This window comes from Ascidiella aspersa, chromosome 5, assembly GCF_963924565.1.
Source record: "Ascidiella aspersa chromosome 5, kaAscAspe10.2, whole genome shotgun sequence".
Classification (NCBI taxonomy): Eukaryota; Metazoa; Chordata; class Ascidiacea; order Phlebobranchia; family Ascidiidae; genus Ascidiella; species Ascidiella aspersa.
In genome coordinates this window covers 32,635,163-32,655,323 of record NC_139451.1, presented here as the reverse complement: position 1 = coordinate 32,655,323, position 20,161 = coordinate 32,635,163, and the positions used below count along the sequence as shown (strand labels likewise).

The following is a 20,161-nucleotide window of genomic DNA, read 5'->3' as shown; positions in this document are numbered from 1 at the left end:
ATGCGTTCCTTGGGATTAAAATGTTTAGTGAAAATTAGTAGAATATATATTAATAAGTGTGTCGCAAATACAAAAACTTTTTAAATGACATTGCAAAAAAAGTTTGGAAACCACTGCCTTAGATCACTACTGAAATACAAGTTATCTATACTACATTTAATACTAGCCTACTTATGAGATTGCCAAATTTTGCTCGCGAACAATTTCTTGAAACGTAGATTTGGACACACTTTGTTTTGCCTTTGTAGTTAAAAGCCGTAAGTCTAAAATGTGTATTTTTATTTTCAAGAAACTGAAAATGATTCAACCTACAGTTGTTTTGTATGGCAGAAACAGGTAAAAAAGCTGCCACAATTCAAAAGACCAAAACTGCGAAATTATGAAATATAGCTGCTCTTGTGAACAACTGAAAAAGTTCATCAATTTTTAATTTTTATGTTAAACAATTTTATTTTAATAAAAATATTTTTGGTTGTCATTTTTTATTTGTTTTGTAACTTTTTGAATCCTGCCAGGACACTTACCGGTTTTCAATGCAAAAGTAGTTTTTAAAAGATTCCCTTGCATCGATGGCAGTATTTTTATTGCACCTTACAACGCGTCTCGTTCCTTCCTCCACTCCCCTGAGTAAAGGTTTTGTCCTCAAAATCTGCAGTGTGTTGACCGATATACTGCACCCCTATTTCCTTTCGCCAAAAATTGTGCAAAACTATTTCTGCTTTGATGATTGAATCCACAGTTTGGGGGCTGACCATTAACGGCCGCCGAAACACAGAAAATCTATAAGCCATTATACCAAATGCATTTTCAACAATACGACGTGCTCTGGAGAAGAGAAAATTAAATATTTTTTCACAAGTCGGGAAGTTTTTACCTTGGTAAGGACGTATTAGATTTCGTTGGGAGAGGAAATGCCTAACTGCCAAAAATGTCTGACGCAATTTCGTTCCATTTTTAGCGTATCCACAGTAACTTTTGTGGCATGAGCCACTATCAGCCTATGCTGGTATAATTACTCCTTTTTTGGCATTACCTATTAAAACAAACTTTCAATAAAATAAAAATGCTTTGAACTGGTGTCCTAATTTTTGTAACATGTCCCAGTCAGCTCCTTTGTCATTGTTTGCGTTTGCATTAAATAGTTCGAATATCTCTATGGCCCATACAAAAGCCAGAAAAAAAAATGTTTTTTATTTAGCTCTCTGACAAGCTAAAAACCTGTTGAACTCATGTCTGAGTTTAAAACAGGGAGTCGAACCGCTTGACTTTTCCGGTTCAGGTTCGGTTCGGGTTCAAGGATTTTTTTCGGAATCCGGTTCAGTTCCGGTTTCGGTTCGGAGTAATTTGAAAGTTCCGGTTTAGCTCCGGTTCGAACATCGTTATTTCAAAACCGGTTCATAAAGTTCCGGTTCAGATACAATATAATTTGCGTTAAATCAGCAACTCAATATTGAAATATCTAAAAAATAAAAAATGAACGATTTTTTTATTTAATATTCATATTTTTTTCATAAAATTTCGAACATGGCGTAACTTGACTCTGTAAAATAGAAGTTGTGACGTCATGCTGGAGCGAACCGCTTTTGTTTACAGGTTCGGGTTCGGTTAAGGTTCAGGTACTTTCAAATTATTCGGTTCAGTTCCGGTTCGGCTCCTTAAAATCTCATAAAAACCGGTTCAGGTTCGGTTACGGTTCGGAAAAAATTGACCCAAAACCGGTTCATAAAGTTCCGGTTCGGTTCCGGTTCGACTCCCTGGTTTAAAATGCAGTGGCTTATTTGATTTGGTTCATACATAAGCCAAAATCATGTTTACCTATGTGATATGGCTCAACAGTAAGCCATAATTACATATTGGTTTGTTTACTTGGCTCATTAGTGAGCCAAAATCATATGTGTACTTTTTATAGGGGTTACTCAAAAGCGTCAAATTAGCTTATTTTATTTGGCTTGTTAGTGAGCCATAATAATATTCGCATATTTTATTTGGCTCCTTGGTGAGCCATAAAAATATTTGCTTATTTCCATTGGCTTGTTAGTGAGCCATAATTTTATTGGCTTCTTTATTAGGCTAGTTAGTGAGCCATAATATTTGAAATAGGCTTAAGTAGAGCCAGGCGCGTTTTTTCTGACTTACCCTGAGTCAAAATTTTCAATTTTGGCTCGTTAGTGAGCCATTATTTTTTGTAGTGAATACATCGATTTAAACATCAAATTGTTGTATAAAGTATTAAATTAGTGTCATTGGTTAGTCGTCAACCACATAATTTTGATGTTTGTCGAACACAAATCAGTTATTTTTTCAGGTTAATGCAAAACTCATAAAATTGCTTAATTGATGTTCTTGTCACTTCAAAAAGACAAACAGCGATAAAAATGCCAAAAAAAAACAAGACGCTGGTTATTTTAGAGAAATGTTGTGTAAACAGTTGAAATACCAGGTAAAAAAAGTTTTTTGGACAAATGACTTGACTTGAGTCATTTGGACAATTGACCTGGGTTAAAATAAATTATTTTAATTAAGAAATTAATTATAAAATTGCGTTATTTAGCCCAATCTTTGCACATAAAAGAATTTGCTTGTAATATGCTGCTTCTATGTTATTTTTGACTTGAGTTGCTCATAATAATCGGAGGAGTTTGCCGGTTTTCATAATTTAAAGTTTTATTTTTTTGACAAGGACTTGACTTGCTGTAATTATGACTTTACTGGGACTTGACTTGTTATTGATTCAAAAAGACTTGACTTGTACTTAAGATATTTTACGAATGACTTGACTGGGACTTAAAGTCATCAAAATGACTTGTTTACAACACTGAGTATATTATCCAAATAAGAAATAGGATAATTGCAAATCACAAGCGAAATAAGAGCTGAACCTAATGCGATAAACTAAACCTGGGTGGTTAATTCTGCAGACTCGCGTAAACAGAATATTGCTCTAGTGAAGATTTAATACGCTTAAAATGTCGGTGAACGTAATTAAAAACTAAATTGTTATGATAAAATGTTAACTGAAAGACAATTTCAAATTGCTGACTATACGTTTTTTATAATTTGTTAACGATCTATGTGCATTTTTAATTAATTCTGACTTGAAAAAAATTTGACAAATTTTGACCTAATGTGTAAATTTTTACTTTGTTTGAAGTCAAAAAATAAATCGCCTTAATTGATTCGCATCTAAAATCGAACAACATCAGCAAACATCAGTGACGTACAATATGAAAGTTATACTCAAGGCTGCAAAAATTACACCCAAGGCTAGTCTGCATAAATAAAATCTCTGTAAGATAAATTTAACGCCAAAATAAACAAATTTACGTAAATGCTACCGCCGTTTTAAGACCGGACATTCGGACAATTTTTTTTTAATTAAAAGATTTAATATTCGCCGTTATAATCAAATTAAAATTTTATCCCAGAATGGAACCGAAAACAGCATAGGCATCGATCTTACCTTTCCAACGGTGCCTCGCTCGATATAAATTTGTTGGGGAGTAGGGGTTTAATTCGAAAAAAAACGATATTAATGTTCATAACCGATAGTATATGCTCAATGTAAATCAGAATGGAACAAAATTTTCGCACGCTGATTTTGAATTACGTAGTTTGTCAAAAGGCAAAAAATATTAAATTTTGAATGTATTCTATAAATATTCCCAATATCGCGATTTTTTATCCCAAAAACATGTGACCAAAATGGAAAAAAGAAATAATTTTTGAAACAATACAGACCGGTCTTAAGACGGTGGTAAATTTTTTTTTTAACTTACACGTAAATATGTTTATTTTGGCGGTAAAGTTATTACAATTATTTTGCTGAATAGCCTTTGGCAAGAATTCCTGGAGGTAATACAAGCAAAATGCTGCCGTAGGTACATCAAAAAACTATTTCGTTAAATTGTCTCTATTCTATATATTTTACTTTAATTTTTTAATTTTCTAAAACGATGCACGACCATAGAATACTTAGTATTACTTGACCGTAACCTGGTGTGTGCCTAGCAACATAGAAATCAACTCAATCTTACAAATAAAACCGAAGTGCCATGATAAATAAGTTGTTAAAACCTCTGCATAATCTGCGTTTATTATTAAGTGTTCATGGTGCAGTTCCCGCTGAACTTCATAATAAATTCAGTTTCCTAGTGTGTGTATTTTTCATGAATTATAACACCCTGTCAAAATAAAAACATCTTTTCAATAAACATTTAAGGTCGTAGTCACATCCTACAAATTGGGAAAAGAGGAACTAATTTTACTTGGTTGGCAGTTGCAACTGCCAGTTTTAGTATAAAAGCAGTAGTTATTAAAAAACATTAGTGTTAGTAAGCATGGTATTTATGAAAAACATTAGTGTTAGTAAGCGTTTAGGTACATGTTCTACTTTCTCTGTGGCTGTGTTTGTAAAACTCATTTTTTTAAGTTTTTAACAGCAAATACAAACAATGAAAGTGGTAGCTTCAGATATTTTAACGAGTACTGTATTTTTAATCAACAACAGACAACAAACTTGTTATTTTAAATATTCACATCGAGTAAAGAGCAATGCTTTTAATTCCATCGAGTTATGTTCATCAAATCTAAGAAAATTTCCTTTTCAACTGACCACCATTTGAACGATGCACTTTTATTTGCAATAATATAAGCATGGCTGCATGATTTTGTCAAAGTTATTGTTCAGCAAAACGTGTTTATGTCATAATGTCTTACTTGGCTACAGCATATTAATTTTGTTTTTTAGATATGTAAATATACTAAGTAGTAAGCATTTTTATTTTGTAAATAGTTCAAATGGCTGAAGAACGGACAACAAACATCACTTGCAGAGTGAGTTTGCTTCAAATATTTAGTTTTAGATTTTATGTAAATATTTCTAATTCAGGAATATATAAACTGTTGTACAAAACTTTGTGGTTATGATTGATATTATACTGAGTTAAAGTCTACTTTTCACATGAAACCTATACTTTCTATCATTTCTGTAGGATTTCATTGCTGGTGATCAACAAATCGAACACCAAGATGCACAAATCAAACATCAGACTGTCGCAGGAATGCACGAACAGAGAGCAAAAATTAAACGTCAGGCGGTTGCAGGAATTCATGAACAGAGAGCGCAAATAAAACGACAGAAAATAGAAGATTTACAAGAACAACGAGCTGTTATCCAACGTCAAGATGTGAGTGGGCTGCAACAGCAACATGCGATGATACAAAATCAGGCAATAGAAGATTTACAACAACAACGAGCTATTATCCAACGTCAAGATGTAAGTGGGCTGCAACAGCAACATGCAATGATACAACATCAGGCAGTAGAAGGACTACAACAACAACGAGCTGTTATCCAACGTCAAGATGTGAGTGGGCTGCAACAACAACATGCGATGATACAACATCAAGCAGTAGAAGGACTACAACAGCAGGCCAGTATCCAGCATCAGACAGTACTTCAACAGAATGTTACGCTGGTAGTGACACAATCTGCCATTCAAGGAGAAACCCTTCCAAGCATTGAACAACTTCTTGAACAAGGTAAATAATTTTTTATCAGCCACCCAAGTCAAGTCCAAACTTTTAAGGTCATTAATTTGACACATAATTAACCATGTTGTTAAACTAGTTTGATCAAACTAGATGCCCGATATTATTTTTTGGACTAGTGATGGATAACTATAAAAGATCAAAATGTTGTATTTATTAGCCCCTGATAAAAAAGTCTGAAAAAACCCCATCATAAAATAGTGATTGTAATGACAGCAACTATTCAGAAACAGTCATGTAATGTCCAACAAACAAACCTTTAAACAAGAGAATAAAAGCTTGATTTAGAGTTGTCAATCAGCCAACCGAACGAAAGGTTAAACAGAAATAAATATCCTGCGTTGACGGTCGACCAAACAAGAGACAAATAATGGTGTTTTGATTTTGATTTCGCATTAATGTAATACGCATGTCTCGTTTACATTTAAAGCATTGCCACTGAAGAAATTAAGATAAACCTGAAAACAACGATAATATAACTTACAAAATTGGGGCGAGGTCGCCTTCCCTTTCCCCTGGGTATGCCACTGCACTAGACATATCGCCAGTAAACTGTTTCAATTTCCAAATATATGAAAAATATACTGATTTTATTACCTTGTATTGTTCGACAGTTCCACAACTTGCAATTCAAGGTGCAAGCCCTCTCACTAATGAGCCATCAACTTCTCAACAAGGTAGAAAGTAATTGATTGGACGCATTTTTGTTTAGTCATTTTCAACCCTTTATTTCACACATATTTTGCATTGCATATAATGTACTGCACATGTAGCTCACACATTTTGTATATATGTTTTCAAAATTATGTAAAATATTCTGATTTTATTAACTTTTATTTATGACAGTGCCACAACTTGCCATTCAAGGTGCACGTCCTCTCATTCATCAGTCATCAACTTCTCAACAACAAGGTAAATATTGTTGTTGTATGTTTTTCATAAAAAACGGAATACATCAGCGAAAAAAGTATAGATTAGTTGAACTTTCATTGCAGGGAGTTCCATTCTATAAAAACTTCCACTTAGATATAGGTCATAGGCATATAGCTTGTATGCGCACATAGGCGGGCAAATACAATCCCGTGGGCCACAGCTTGCCAACACCTGTTTAAGAAGTTTACAACACGTTTTACATTGGTCAGTGAAAATTCATATTCTTTTTAAACTGTAAGTCAAGTTACTAGAATAGAAAGCAAACTGTTTCATATGCATTTTTTGAAACCATTCTCCCTAAAATATGACTGACAGCTCAATGAAATGAAATTTTATTGCTAGACAACGATTAATATAAAACCTTACTGTAAAGCAAGATGAGGGGGCGATATGAAATAATATGAAGCCCAGGGGGCACTATTGTAAAGTTTATGTGAATGTTTTGAAAATGTTCAGTTTTAAATAACTTAAAAATGTCTGAGATATCCAAAGTCTCTGGTTGCTTGTGAAACTTGTTGAGTAATAGTAACAGTAATTTAATAACCGCCATATTGAAATATAAGAACAATTGCGAAAAATTAGCGCGACCTAGCATATTATGGAAATGGTAAATGAAACAATTGCGAATATATAATGGAGTTAACACGTTTTTACCTGCAATTCAAAACAAAATTTTGATAAACCATTTCTAAAAGCTCGTTACAAACTATTGTATAAATTTTGACAAAATTTTGCCTTTTTTGACAAATCAAAAAATAATTGTATTATTTTTGAATGTTTGTTCTGTATAATACATGTAGCAAATAAAACATATTTTTAGATACTCCTGAAGATATTTCGCTGGAAACTATAAAGGAAGATCTCAAGAAAACACAGCAAGAAGTTGTTTCCCTCGGGCTAAACTACGAGCAGGAAAACTTTCCCCGTGTTCATCCAGTTCTAAGGACAGAGGAAAACTTTTATCGAGGTAGAGCCGGTAAAACTGAAAACTATAAGCCTTCGACGCAACAAAGGTATGTCAACTCTGGTTCAGGGGCGATCAGTTTTAAGCGATGGTATGATAGTGTAGTACCTCATCGCTACACGGCCTTAGTTGGGGCTCCTGGTTCTGGGAAATCTACTATTGCCAGACGACTGTCAAACACCTCTTGCATAACGTGGATTCTCCTGTTGTGCATGAACATGCTCTATGGGTCAGAAAAAGTCACTCTAAGGCAAGTTGTGGTTGATCATGCGTACCCATGGTTAAGCGAAAGAAAACGAAACGCCATATTTGCAGCAATGATGGAGTTTCCAGAGAAATTTGGGATCATACTTGATGGTTATGATCAGGCAACTTGGTCACTTGATAATGTAAAGCCTAGAAATGCGTCATACGTTACTCCCATGTTAGTAGAAGAGGTAGTCGCAAATTTATGCACCGGAAAATTCTTGCCGGGCATTTCTATAGTTTTGACTTCCAGACCACATTCTATAGTCACCCTCCATGAATTACTTCGCCCCAAGGAAATTGTTTTGGTACATGAGTTTACACCAGGCAACATGAAAAAACTATTCTTTGCCTTCGCTAAAAATGAAGCCCAGAGAATATGGGATAGCTTTACCAAACTTGCACCTGTGTTACTTGAGCTTTGTCTTACCCCAATCATGCTTCAATTGATTCTTTTGGCTGCTTTGGGCACAGATAATCTCACCGAACTTTGTAACATCACTCAGATTTTTACAGTTTTACTTGAAAACCTGAGACGCTCAGAACATGCCAAGGGTCATGACATTAACCTAATCAAAGTTAAACTTACCAAAATTGCTTTCAACGCCACAAAAAACTTAACTGTCATTATGACTTTTCCACAAATAGCTGAGCAAGGTTTAAATGATGTTAAAGTCCAGGATATCATAATCGCAGTACCTGGGTATTCTCACTTTAACCAGAAACTTTTCGACGGGGACAAAAAGTTTTATTTTTCACATCAGTTACTTCAAGAATTCTTTGCGGCTGTCCATATCAGCCAGAACATGAATTTAGATGAGTTTAGTCAGTTAGTTAAGATACTGGTCCGTGTTCCTCACTGGGCGATGGTGAGAAGATTTCTATGTGGGTCTCTACTCTTCAAAAATTTCATTGTTCCAAAGTCAACGATTGAGGACAAAGGTATGTTTTAACATTTAGGAAGTATATGAAAAATACGTTTATATCTGTATGTTACTACCATAACACGCTGATGGCAGATGAAATATTGTACGGAATGTAGCGGTCATTATTTTATATTTTTGTTTGTTATCAGCAACACATACACTTTAATATGTTGTTTATAGAAATTGTATGTGTGGTAAAAATGTATTTTAGTGAAACCTGTCTGTGTTCACTAGTGGTTCCTAACCTTTTCTAGCCCCTTACCAGTTACCACCTACAGACGTTTTAATGTCGCTGTGATCTACTTGGTTTTAAAGCACTTTCACATTTCCTAGTTTTTGTTAAAGGCCAAATATAAACTAAAAACCTTACTTCCAACTTCATCCACATAGTTGAAATTATAGGTTAATATTTTCTGTTCGCCTAACAACTGTTAAGGCCTGTACCACGCATATTTCGCATATTTCTGGGAATAATAGTTTGCAAATCATTTGCTAAAAATCGCTTAGTTTTACTATCATTTATTTCTGATAAATATTCCTTCATTAAATTATAGGCAACCTGCTTTTATTCCAATTGAACTAAAATCAAACTGATTAAACAAACCATTTACTATTTTTATCATGTGCATCAATAGAACAATATTTGACATAATTACTTCATGTATGACAAATTATTACAAATTTTAAAACTAACTGACAAGCAAGTCATATGAAAACAGCTGTAAACATTGAGCAGTGTGCAAAAAGACATGCCCTGATCGACTAAACTCATGTGCATTTGTAAGAATTATTTAACCATTATGAAGTATTACTTAATTGTTGTATGTTTCGTTTTAAACCCTTCATTAAATTGTTATTTTTGTTTTTGTTTAGAAATTTGTTCTGCTACTGTAAAAATACTTATAGAAAACTGCTATAGGAAGACCTATAAAATTCATTTGTGGTTTTACACTTGTAGAAACCAGACAACAGACATCTACGGCATCAGGACAGATGACCCTGACACTAGATGGCACATCATCAATACAGCAAGTATGAAAACACAGTCTGAGATATTTACATTACATTGCAGACATCTTAAAGTATTTAACAATTACTGATTTAAAACACGTTTTGGTAATCAATAGAGCGATTATTTTTTGACCTAAAGATATATTTTTTTAACAAACTTTTGACTTATTAGAAATACGTTAATTTAAACAACATATTGTTGTTTAAAGAACTGCATTGGTGTCTTGGCGTCGCCGATAAAAATGTTTAGTTGATTTTTTGTCATTTCAAAAAGACAAACCACTATAAAAATGCCAAAGAAAAACAAGACGCTGTTTTTTTTTTTAGAAAATTGTTATGTAAACAGTTGAAATACAAAATAAAAAAATTGCAGAAAGTTAACAGAAACCAAGCATATTATTGAAATACGAACTGAGATAATTTTAAATCACAAGTGAAAAAAGACAGAGCTAATAATGTTGAATACATTTGTCGAAACGAAGTTCGAGCTGAACCTTGTGCGATTAACTAGACTTGGATAGTTAATTCTAATGCCTCTCCAATAGCGTAATATTTTGTTCTTACGACGATATAATACAGTTAAAACGTCGTTGAATATAACTCACAACTAAATTTATTAATTGATTTTGACTTGAAATAATTTTGACAGATTTTGACCTAACGTGTAAATTTTGACAAAATTTTAACTTTTTTGAACAAGTCAAAAATAACCGCCCTGCTAATAATTTATAAATTAATGTTTATTTAATTTTTTTATCATTTCAGAGTTCACTAGCATTTTAAAAGCAGTTTTATTTTAATAAAGTGAAGTTGTGTGTGGTATTCATTTGAGAACTTTTATTATTTGTTGACAGTTTGCTACCCGGCCACCAGCAACCTCACTTGCTGCTCAACCAAGTCAAATCACTACTTGTAAGTTGTACTTTCTGAATGTTATCTGTTTCTTTATCACACATTATTCATTGGCCTGCTATATTTGACCAAAGCCATTTAAACTGTTTTCAAGTAAACCATTTGCAGTTCAAGTTTATCCCTTAGATCTGTGGTTCTCAAAGTATTTTTTCATATTCCTCCCTTCAAGTGCAAACATTGTCATTCCCCCCACCCTCCAGCAAAAACCACAAAGTATACTGCCTTTTTTTATTACTTCGATGTACCCTTTTATTACTTCGATGTACCCTGCTAACAGAAAATCAAACCTACGAAAACTGAGTCGACAAATTTCAAACAAATATGTAAAACTACAATAGCCACATCTGCACCAAAAGCTAAACAAAATTTAAATGCGCTAACCGTCCGTAAGTTAACTTTGTTTGAATGTATAACTTAGGACTTATATTATGGGCATAAGAGACTATTTGCAATTACAATCATTACAGTTAAATAAGCTTTCTTTTGCATATCAACGATTAAAAACTTATTTTTTTATCCATTTTTACTCCCTAAGGGAGCCAAGTGACTGAAAGTAGAATATTTAATTTTTTACGTTTTTCTTTTCTAAATTTTTCTTATGAAACGCGTGAATTTATTTTTAGAGAGATTACGCCGCAAAGCTGCGCCATAACTAGATTTGAAAACAACTGCCTTAGACGATGTAACTTGCCGGTAAAATGTCATCTGACGGATGTTTAAAGTACATATACATTTCATTTTTATTAGTTGTATACCTGGTTTTATATCTATTGGTTAAAGTCCATGGGAAATATGCTAGGGGCTTGGGAGTTGTGGCACAACCAGGATTACACATAAAAATATTTCAAAACCTAGAACATGCAGAAAAATTAACAAACTGTAAACAGAGGTTTGTGGCCTTGTATCTGAGTTTGCTTGTTGTTTATTTAAATTATAAAATATGTTCCCAGTTTTGTGCAGCATTTTATAACATTTTGTGACTGTGTTATAACTAACAAAGGTTATTAAGTTTAAATATTTTAAGTGACAGGTCTGAATCATTTGCACAAGTTTGTGTCAAAACTTATGTATTAATACCCGAGTAAGTAAATTTGCCATGTTTCAAAACTTTATTCCTAAATCAAAACAAAACAGTCTAAAGTATATTATTAGGAGTAAAAATAAATAAAAAATAAAAAAATTGCATATGTTTTTGACACAAGAAACAAATAGTTAGGCAGCGAACGAAAAGTGCTTTGGCGAAGTGACATGAAAATCCACTATTCTGCTGCTTATCTTTGAACAGACTTGTGAATAACCAGTGACATTAAACAGGCACGTCGTTTACATCAGAATACACATGTGGATGTGATTAACACTACAATATCACTTGAACGGTTTGTTGTCCTTTTAAGTGATATTGCAATTTTATCACATCCACTTGAAAGGATAATAAATACTTTTTTAAGGTAAATTATGTTTATTGTCATATTTCCAGGCAAGGCTACGATGTTCTACGAATACTTGCTCCAACAATTTAAACGAATTCCCGACAGTAAGTTTATTACATTTCTTTTACTTTTTGCGACATTTGCAGTTAATTAAACTATTGTTTTGGCATTTGTGACGTCACAATGTCAATTACTTGTTCAAACCTAAAAATATTTTTGTTGTATTTTTTAATATTTCTTAAATAATATAAAGTTGTGTTTAGATATTGGGATGATTGTTGATGTGCAAGAATGCAATAAAGAAGTGCTCCAGTCTTTCGCAAAGCACTTCCCTGTGAAGGCTGGTTTTAGCCGCCAACCCATCGGAACAAGTGCAGGATACGCTTTGGGACGGATGCTCCAGCATGTCGACAAACCAATCGAGACGTTGAATCTGTGTAACTGTAACCTCACAAGTCAAGGTTTCGAACACATTTGCGAAGGAATCGGGAAAATGACTCACAAGGTAATCTTACTACGTTTTTTAATATTGTTGTGCAAGTTTTCAACTTTATAAGGCACTGGTGGAACTAAAATGGCTGAATGAATGCATTCTTGTAACTTTGCTAGGTTGTTGCAAAGTAATAGATTTTTTTTGTTCTTATGAAGACATAATACAGTAATTTTTTTTTTAATGATAATTTAATGATATTGCCAAACCAGCCACTGGAATAACTTTAGATTACATATTAAATATTTTTTTAATATTTCACTTTTCCAAAAGGGTGCATCGTTGAAACTAAACTTTGTTCAAAGCAAAGTATTAACAGAAAATCAGACATTGCAAAGAATACAAGAGTTCAGCGTTTAGCAAACGGACCGGTTGTAATTGTTAGGTGAAAGAACTATGTGCTGGCCACCTCTGTGCTATTGTATCATTCAGAAGTACGTTTGCTTTCTTAAGGCGAGATTTAAGAAGATTGTACGTTTTTGAAAGAAAAAAAGAAGCCCCCTCTACCTTTGCTTTCTTAAAAAAATCAGTGAAAATCACATACGTATGGCCCCTCCTATAAACTCAGTCTATGTTTTCGAACATACTAAAAATAAGCTCATCTGGCCATTTTGTAAATAACAACGGCTGCTTAACCATTCGGGAACCAGCTTGTATTAATGGATGTAACTAAACTCGTTCATGCTTAGGTCGTCACTTTGGAAATGTGGAATGAAATTTGTATAAAAATTCAAGTTTGTTAAATGTAATATTCAATGTATAAGAAACTTTTATTAAGTCTCACCAAAATTTATCCTTTGACCATCGCTAGTATAATTATGTAAGCATATATAAGTTTTTTAAAGTTATTGATGGGTTAGTTTTTTAGAAAGGGATGTATTTGTGATCGATGTCCATGTTTTTGTGTTCATATTTCCACCAACTTACATTTGAGTTATTGTTTAGTTGAAGGAACTTAACCTCGGCGGGAACCATTTTGGTAACATCGGCGTCCAACATTGGTCGAAGATAGTTGACAAGGTCGAGGTGTTGGGGTTAAGCAGTTGTAACATCACAGACATCAGTGAACTAACCGAGGCAATCGAGAACAAACAGTGCAAAGTAAGTATACGAATAGTTTTTTTTAATAATTATATTTACCATGAAGATAGTTAACGAGCGTTGCTTTTCTGGTGGCTGTAATGTTTTGTAGCAAAATTTGTTTGAATGTTGACTTTAGACACATGGGCGGAACAAAGTTAATTAGAAAATTTCATAAAGTTTCACCTGGATTGTTGGACACGGTTAAAATGCTGGTCTAGATTTTTAATTAGAATTCCATTCACGATTAACACGGTACCATTGGAAAGTGCAAACAAATTTTAAAATGTCCTTTATTTGTTAAGTGATTGTCGGATTATACCGCGGTACAACATTTGATAAGCACTGTTCTTGAGGTATGATGTCAGAAATAAATTCCACTAACAATTTTATTGTCAATTCATTCAGGTGCCTTCCCTTACATTATTTTTGTATTTTAGAGTAGACTAATACCTCATAATCATGGACCAGGATGTTATATAATATAAAAAGTCTAATTATTATCAAAAGAAGGCGACGCGGTGTTTGTGCGAAGCGCGTAAAAATGCGTTTTGTTGTATTTGAAAAGCAAAATTTTTCATTAAGAATAAAACGTGGCGCATTCGGCACACAAAAGTTGCGCATATTTTTAAAAAAGTGGCATTTATTAATATCATTTTGGCAAAACATAATTTTATGACGTCGGTTACCTCGCAGAATTATGGCTGAACAGAAATTCCGTAAAAAGTTGACGTGGGCACTAAAACATTGCGCTTGCCTTGTTAAACTTTGGATAGAGGTGTTACGGCTTATGTCATTATTAGCTAACCCTAATATGAATAATAACTAGCAGATTCTGCCTACATAAAAATGGACACAAACAGGCGTGTGTTCGTGGTATTTTCTTAACTTGATCTTGTTTAAAACTTGTAATACAACACACAACACTCAATTTCAATTGATAACTTAAATGTATTAAAGTTATTTTCCATTATTATTGCCAAACGAATCGATTTTTGTTCACAAGACATCATGGTATTACATTTCCGAGCATTCTAAAATATCACGAATGACAACCATTAAGTTATTACTGACGATTGACAATAATTGAAAACTTACAACCGATTACTTAACATGTCATTGTCTAATGTAAACTAACACAAATCACTAAACACGGCCGCTTCCCAGCCCAACCATATACGAGTTTTTAATGTAATTAGGTCACGCGTCTTAAGCCAATGCAAAACGTAAGTCAAACGCAAAACGCCGTTGTTCGTCTCTTGGTCGACCGTAAACGCAGGATATTTTTTCTCATTCGTTATTCAATAAGGTTGGTTTATTAACAAGTTTGTATTCGACAATTGACAACGCAAGTCAAGCCTTCTTCCTTCAGTTAATAGGCGCTTTGTTCCTCGCTGTTCACTGTTTACGCTATTATTTGATGTTCGTGTAACAACGACAGTTTTTAACTAAAGCAGATTTCCTTAAAAGGTGGTCGAAATGTGGCTGTCGTGCGCGTTTTAAAGTCGTCATTTTTATGTAATGCTAGCTACCGCAAAATTATTCCCAATAGGCATATTATGAGTCCATGTGTTTGGTGTGTAATTGACACAACTTATTTTCCCTCAACCGCAGCTTGTTTTAGCTGACTTGGCACACAGCTCGGCGCAGATGTTGCACTAATTGGGCGTAATAATACCCGGGAAAACGTTCTTCGTTTAGTATTGCAGGTGACGAAAGACGTGCTTGTAATTTAGTGTGCAGTCCCGTAAGAACTACGCTGCTGATATTCTAAACATGATTCTACTAAAATCAATCCCACATATTTCACGGTCTTGGTTTAGTTTTTGTCCGAAGTTAAATATTGCACACTGTTTCGCAGCTGGCACTTGGCAGGAGTGTGGACGACGCACGTGTTCGCTTTGCGACTAAAGGTCGCTTTTGCTAGACTTTCATTGGCGATTTCTATTTAGTTTTTTTCTTATTGATGACGTCAATACAAACCATTATTTTATGACGTCATTAGTAATTAACGTCGGACGAAAAATAGGTGGATTCTTTAAGTTGAGAATTCGAACACCCCCCTCCTTTTTTTTGATTTCTGGATACGCCCCTGGTTGCACTTTGTTAAGTTGATATGACGTGCGCGTCAAATGATTTGTCGTGCCCTAAAACATCATCTCATGCCAGGGGGTTGCGACCCATGGTTAGCACATGCGTTTGTAGTAGAACAACGTTTACGCTGTTACGCCAAGATATATTGTCACATATTTTGCGAAACTACATGAGAATTTGAGTTTTACTAAATCAAAAAAAATCTTTTTTATGATAATTACGATGCAACGCTAGACGAGTAAATGCCGGTTCAACACAGACCTATAAATCTAGACACAATCACCGGCAAACAGGAACGACCAGCGCCTTTGATGTTTTACGAATGAGGTAACATGCTTGTATATAGAGAAACGCAAAAAATATTTCGAATAATATGAAATTTCTATAAACCGAACATGTAGCTCCATGTAATGCAATATTTAGGAAAAATAAAAATGTAAGGCCATTTTAAACAATGTTTTTTTCATTATTGAACTCTGTAACGTAGATGTTATGTCATCTGGTGAAAAATAATTGATTTAAATAATCTAAAAAATACAACAGCAAAAGCCCCATAACTGAAATATAAACAATAATTTTTAATCGAGCCAGTATTTCAAAATGTCAGTTGGCGGAGACATAGGGATGATAGTAATCGATGTCTGGTTCTGACCTCTGAATAATTTTGTTATAAATACATATATTACTTAAGGTGGTCGCAAACTTGTTTTTGTGTTCATATTTCCACCAACTTACATTTGAGTTGTTGTTTAGTTGAATGAACTTCACCTCAGCGGGAACAATTTGGGAGACGTCGGTGTCCAACGTTTGTCGAAGATAGTTGACAAGGTCGAGATGTTGGAGTTGGACAGTTGTGACATCACAGACATCAGTGAACTAACCGTGGCAATCGAGAACAAACAATGCAAAGTAAGTAAACTAATATTTTTTGATGAATAATTATTTTTACCATGAAGATAGTTAACGAGCGGTGCTTTTCTGGTGGCCGTAATGTTTGTTGCAAAATTTGTTTAAAATGCTGACTTTATACACATGGGCGGAACAAAGTTAAAAAGTGTTCAAGTATGTAGAAAAGTTCGTAAATCCTGGATTATTGGACACGGTTAAAATGCTGGTCTATGTTTTTAATTATAATTCCATTCACGATTAACACAGTACCATTGGAAAGCGCAAACAAATTTTAAAATGTCTTTATTTGTTAAATAAGTGATTGTCGGATTATACCGCGGCACAACATTTGATGAGTACTGTTCTAGAGGTATGACGTCAGTAATAAATTCCACAATTTTATTGTCAAATAATTCAGGTGCCTTCCCTTACATTATTTTTATAATTTATAGTACACTCATCATCAGGAACAGGATGTTATATAATATAAAAAGTCTGATTATTATCAAAAGAAGGCGACGCGCGAAAAAATGCGTTTTGTTGTATTTCACAAACAAACCTTCTCATTTAGATTGAAAGATCTGCTCCGGGCTGTGTGCCAAGTCAGCTAAAATACAAGCACGCGTTGCAGACTTACACCAACATCGGATATTAGCGCAGACAGCGAACAGCGAGGAACATCAGTTGCGCCTAACTCAACGTTTTAGCGAGAAAAAACGAAAACCGCTTGATTTAATGCTTTTATCCGTCAACACACTTGCTGATCAGCCAACCCGAACGAATAGCGGTAGAGAATAAATCTTGCATTAACGGTCGACCAGACAAGAAACGAAAAACGGAGTTTTGCGCTGGATTTTGGTTTCTCATCATCTTAAGACGCGTAATGCTTGTTACCGCAAAATTACGCAGATGTTGCGATAATCGTGGCATTATGACACCCGGGAAAACGATCTTCGTTTAGTATTGCAGGTGACGAAAGACGTGCTTGTAATTTAGCGTACAGTCCCGTACAAGGAACTCGGGTAACTGCGCTGCTGATAGTCTAAACCTGAATCTACTAAAATCAATCCCACTTAGGTTTGCTTTTGCTAGACTTTCATTGGCGATTTCTATTTAGTTTTTTTCTTATTGATGACGTCAATACAAATCACTATTTTATGACGTCATAACCGTCGCTATTTTATGACGTCGTTTTTGTGTTCATATTTCCACCAACTTACATTTGAGTTGTTGTTTAGTTGAAGCAACTTAACCTCACCGACAACGCTTTGGGAAACGTCGGTGTCCAACATTTGTCGAAGATAGTTGACAAGGTCGAGGTGTTGAGGTTGGACAGGTGTAACATCACAGACATCAGTGAACTAACCGAGGCAATCGAGAACAAACAGTGCGAAGTAAGTTGACAAATATCAACAAATATGATGTTGCTGCCAGACAATCTTTTCTGAATGTTCTTCGGGACTTTCAAGCATTAATATTAAAGTTTGTTAATAACGAACGGAGCTATAATATCTAAGTGTTTTTACTTTGCACATCCTATTTTTGAAGCACCTATTTTCCTATTCTCACGCGGCTGTCCAACAGTAATTGCCCACCACTGGTCCATAAAAGCAAAAACATTTATTGGAAGAAAACGTTTTATGCATTTAATATGTAGTAAATAAAATTGACTGGGGCCGCAAACACTGAACCAACTAATATTTTCACTTTATGTAATAAGTCAAAATCTATTTCACCCAATAATTTGTTGTTTCAGATCAAGTGGCTGGTTCTAAGTGGTAACTTCACCGGCGACAAAGGAGCTCTTGCGCTTTCTCGCGTCCTCCCAAACATCGAGGAGGTGTGGGTCGAAGGTTGTGGCATCACTGAGGAAGGCAAGGAGGTGATCAGATCGAAACTGAGAGAACTTGGACTTCCTGTGAGTAACAACAATAAATAAATTAAAAACCTACATTACTGACACGAAAAGCCACTGTGTTACGTCACAATACCAGTGTTGCGAGCGCGATTGTTTTGCTGTTGGCGGCTACGGAAAGACTTATAAGTGACGATTTAAAATCCTACGGTTTAAAATGAACAATCACACACCTTTGATTTATTAATGGGCCTTTTTACATGTGAGGTTCGGTTGCCGTTTTTCTGGGGCAATGTTTGTAATAACAATCAAAAGTTAGACCGGTAGGGCAATTTGTTGGCAAACCATTTTGCACCAGCAATTCAGCATGTTTTAGCACTACAGTATTTTTTTGGAAATAAATACAACGTCAAAAGTCTTGTTGAAAGTATAAGCAACTAACTCGAAATGCGTAGAAAGAGGACATTTGGGCATTTTTGAGCTTCCTCCGAGAACCATTCACTTTTCTTGAGAAAAGAGGACAAATCCTCCTAAAATAGGACGTATGGTTGGCCTAACCACCAGTCCAGTGCCTGAAGGGATATTAGGGACCAAATACCGTCATCTGCTACAAACCACAGATGTGCGACACACAGGCAAATGTTGCTTCGATACCAAGCAACTATACTTCCCCTTCATTGGCCTGTTCCTATCAGCGGAATTATGAAATACCTAACCAACTTACTACTACTTTTTGTTTTTATTACCACAAAAACAAGTTTCTTAACCAGCAGTTTTATGAAAATTTTCGCACTAAATCGCAGAAAAAGGAATTGTAAAGAAACAAAATCTGTCAGGCATGGTTTTTTCAGCGTTTAAAATTTCTTTACATATTGGGATTTGCAGGACAGAGTGATCTTATGAAGTTTCACCTCCGAGCGTCAAAGAATTACTTGTTTTACTCTCTCATGTTCTTTTCCAGAAAAACATTTATCAAATTTACTGCTTGTAAACTCTACGTTTAGTTGTCAAACAATGCGGTGTATTTTTTAAGTGTGATGTTTATTACCATTTTAGACAAATTTAGTTTCAAGCGTTTTAAACATTTAAGTTGAATGCAAACATATTTGTATTTTCAATTCACCAATGAACCTTTTATCAGAGCGACATGGCGACATGCTTAGCTGACCTTTTCAGCACTTAACATTGTGCTTGTGTTCAACTATGCAATGAACTCCTGTATTATTGCACAAATGCAATCCTCGATGAAACAATTGTGATTCCAGTCACGTAATTGGTGTTTTATATTATGCTCGTTTATTTTTTGGGCTGGTATGTCATTAAAGTGCCAATAGCTCATGGTTAAACTTTCAAATAAACTCGCTTCGTTGTTTGTTTGGAACAGAACATAAGGTTTGCGTTCAGCTTTTGTTTTAAAAACCACTGTGGTTCGCAACTAATTTTGGTGTTTTCGTCGTAAGCTTCATAGAATCGATTGTATTTGTTAGTTTACCAAAGTTACTCTTTACATACTGAATATGCAAGGCTCGTGTTTTTCTACTATTCTACTTGATGTTTTATCAGCCCATTTCGCTTCACCTTAATAAGCACTTAATTGCCTTCTTATGTGTATATAGGCGCGCAATTCTAGTATCACTTCAAGTTAAGTTCACATTTGTTTGCCGTCATTGAGCTTTTTTTTTTAACGAATTGTGTTATTTTTCTGACTTCGCTTACTTTCCATATCACTTCACCAGCTCTTTATGCCTTTTTTATATATATTTTAGCTTTAATATCGCCCGA

General features: G+C 34.5%; 1 protein-coding gene across 3 annotated transcripts; it reads left to right on the top strand.

Annotated features, from left to right (window-relative positions):
* Positions 1-4,745: 4,745 nt before the first annotated feature.
* LOC146146407 (NACHT, LRR and PYD domains-containing protein 12-like) lies at positions 4,746-20,161 on the top strand. 3 transcript variants are annotated; one of them, XM_083389904.1, is made up of 13 exons: positions 4,746-4,833; positions 4,992-5,541; positions 6,165-6,227; positions 7,304-8,635; positions 9,578-9,651; positions 10,485-10,542; positions 12,020-12,076; positions 12,236-12,477; positions 13,408-13,563; positions 16,390-16,545; positions 17,763-17,918; positions 18,281-18,442; positions 19,265-20,161. In XM_083389904.1, exons 1-13 carry the CDS (start codon positions 4,798-4,800, stop codon positions 19,280-19,282), a joined length of 3,060 nt encoding a protein of 1,019 aa, XP_083246030.1. In that variant the 5' UTR covers positions 4,746-4,797; the 3' UTR covers positions 19,283-20,161. The 3 variants fall into 3 exon arrangements, with proteins under 3 accessions (XP_083246030.1, XP_083246031.1, XP_083246032.1); XM_083389905.1 differs by lacking the exon at positions 16,390-16,545; XM_083389906.1 differs by lacking the exons at positions 16,390-16,545; positions 17,763-17,918.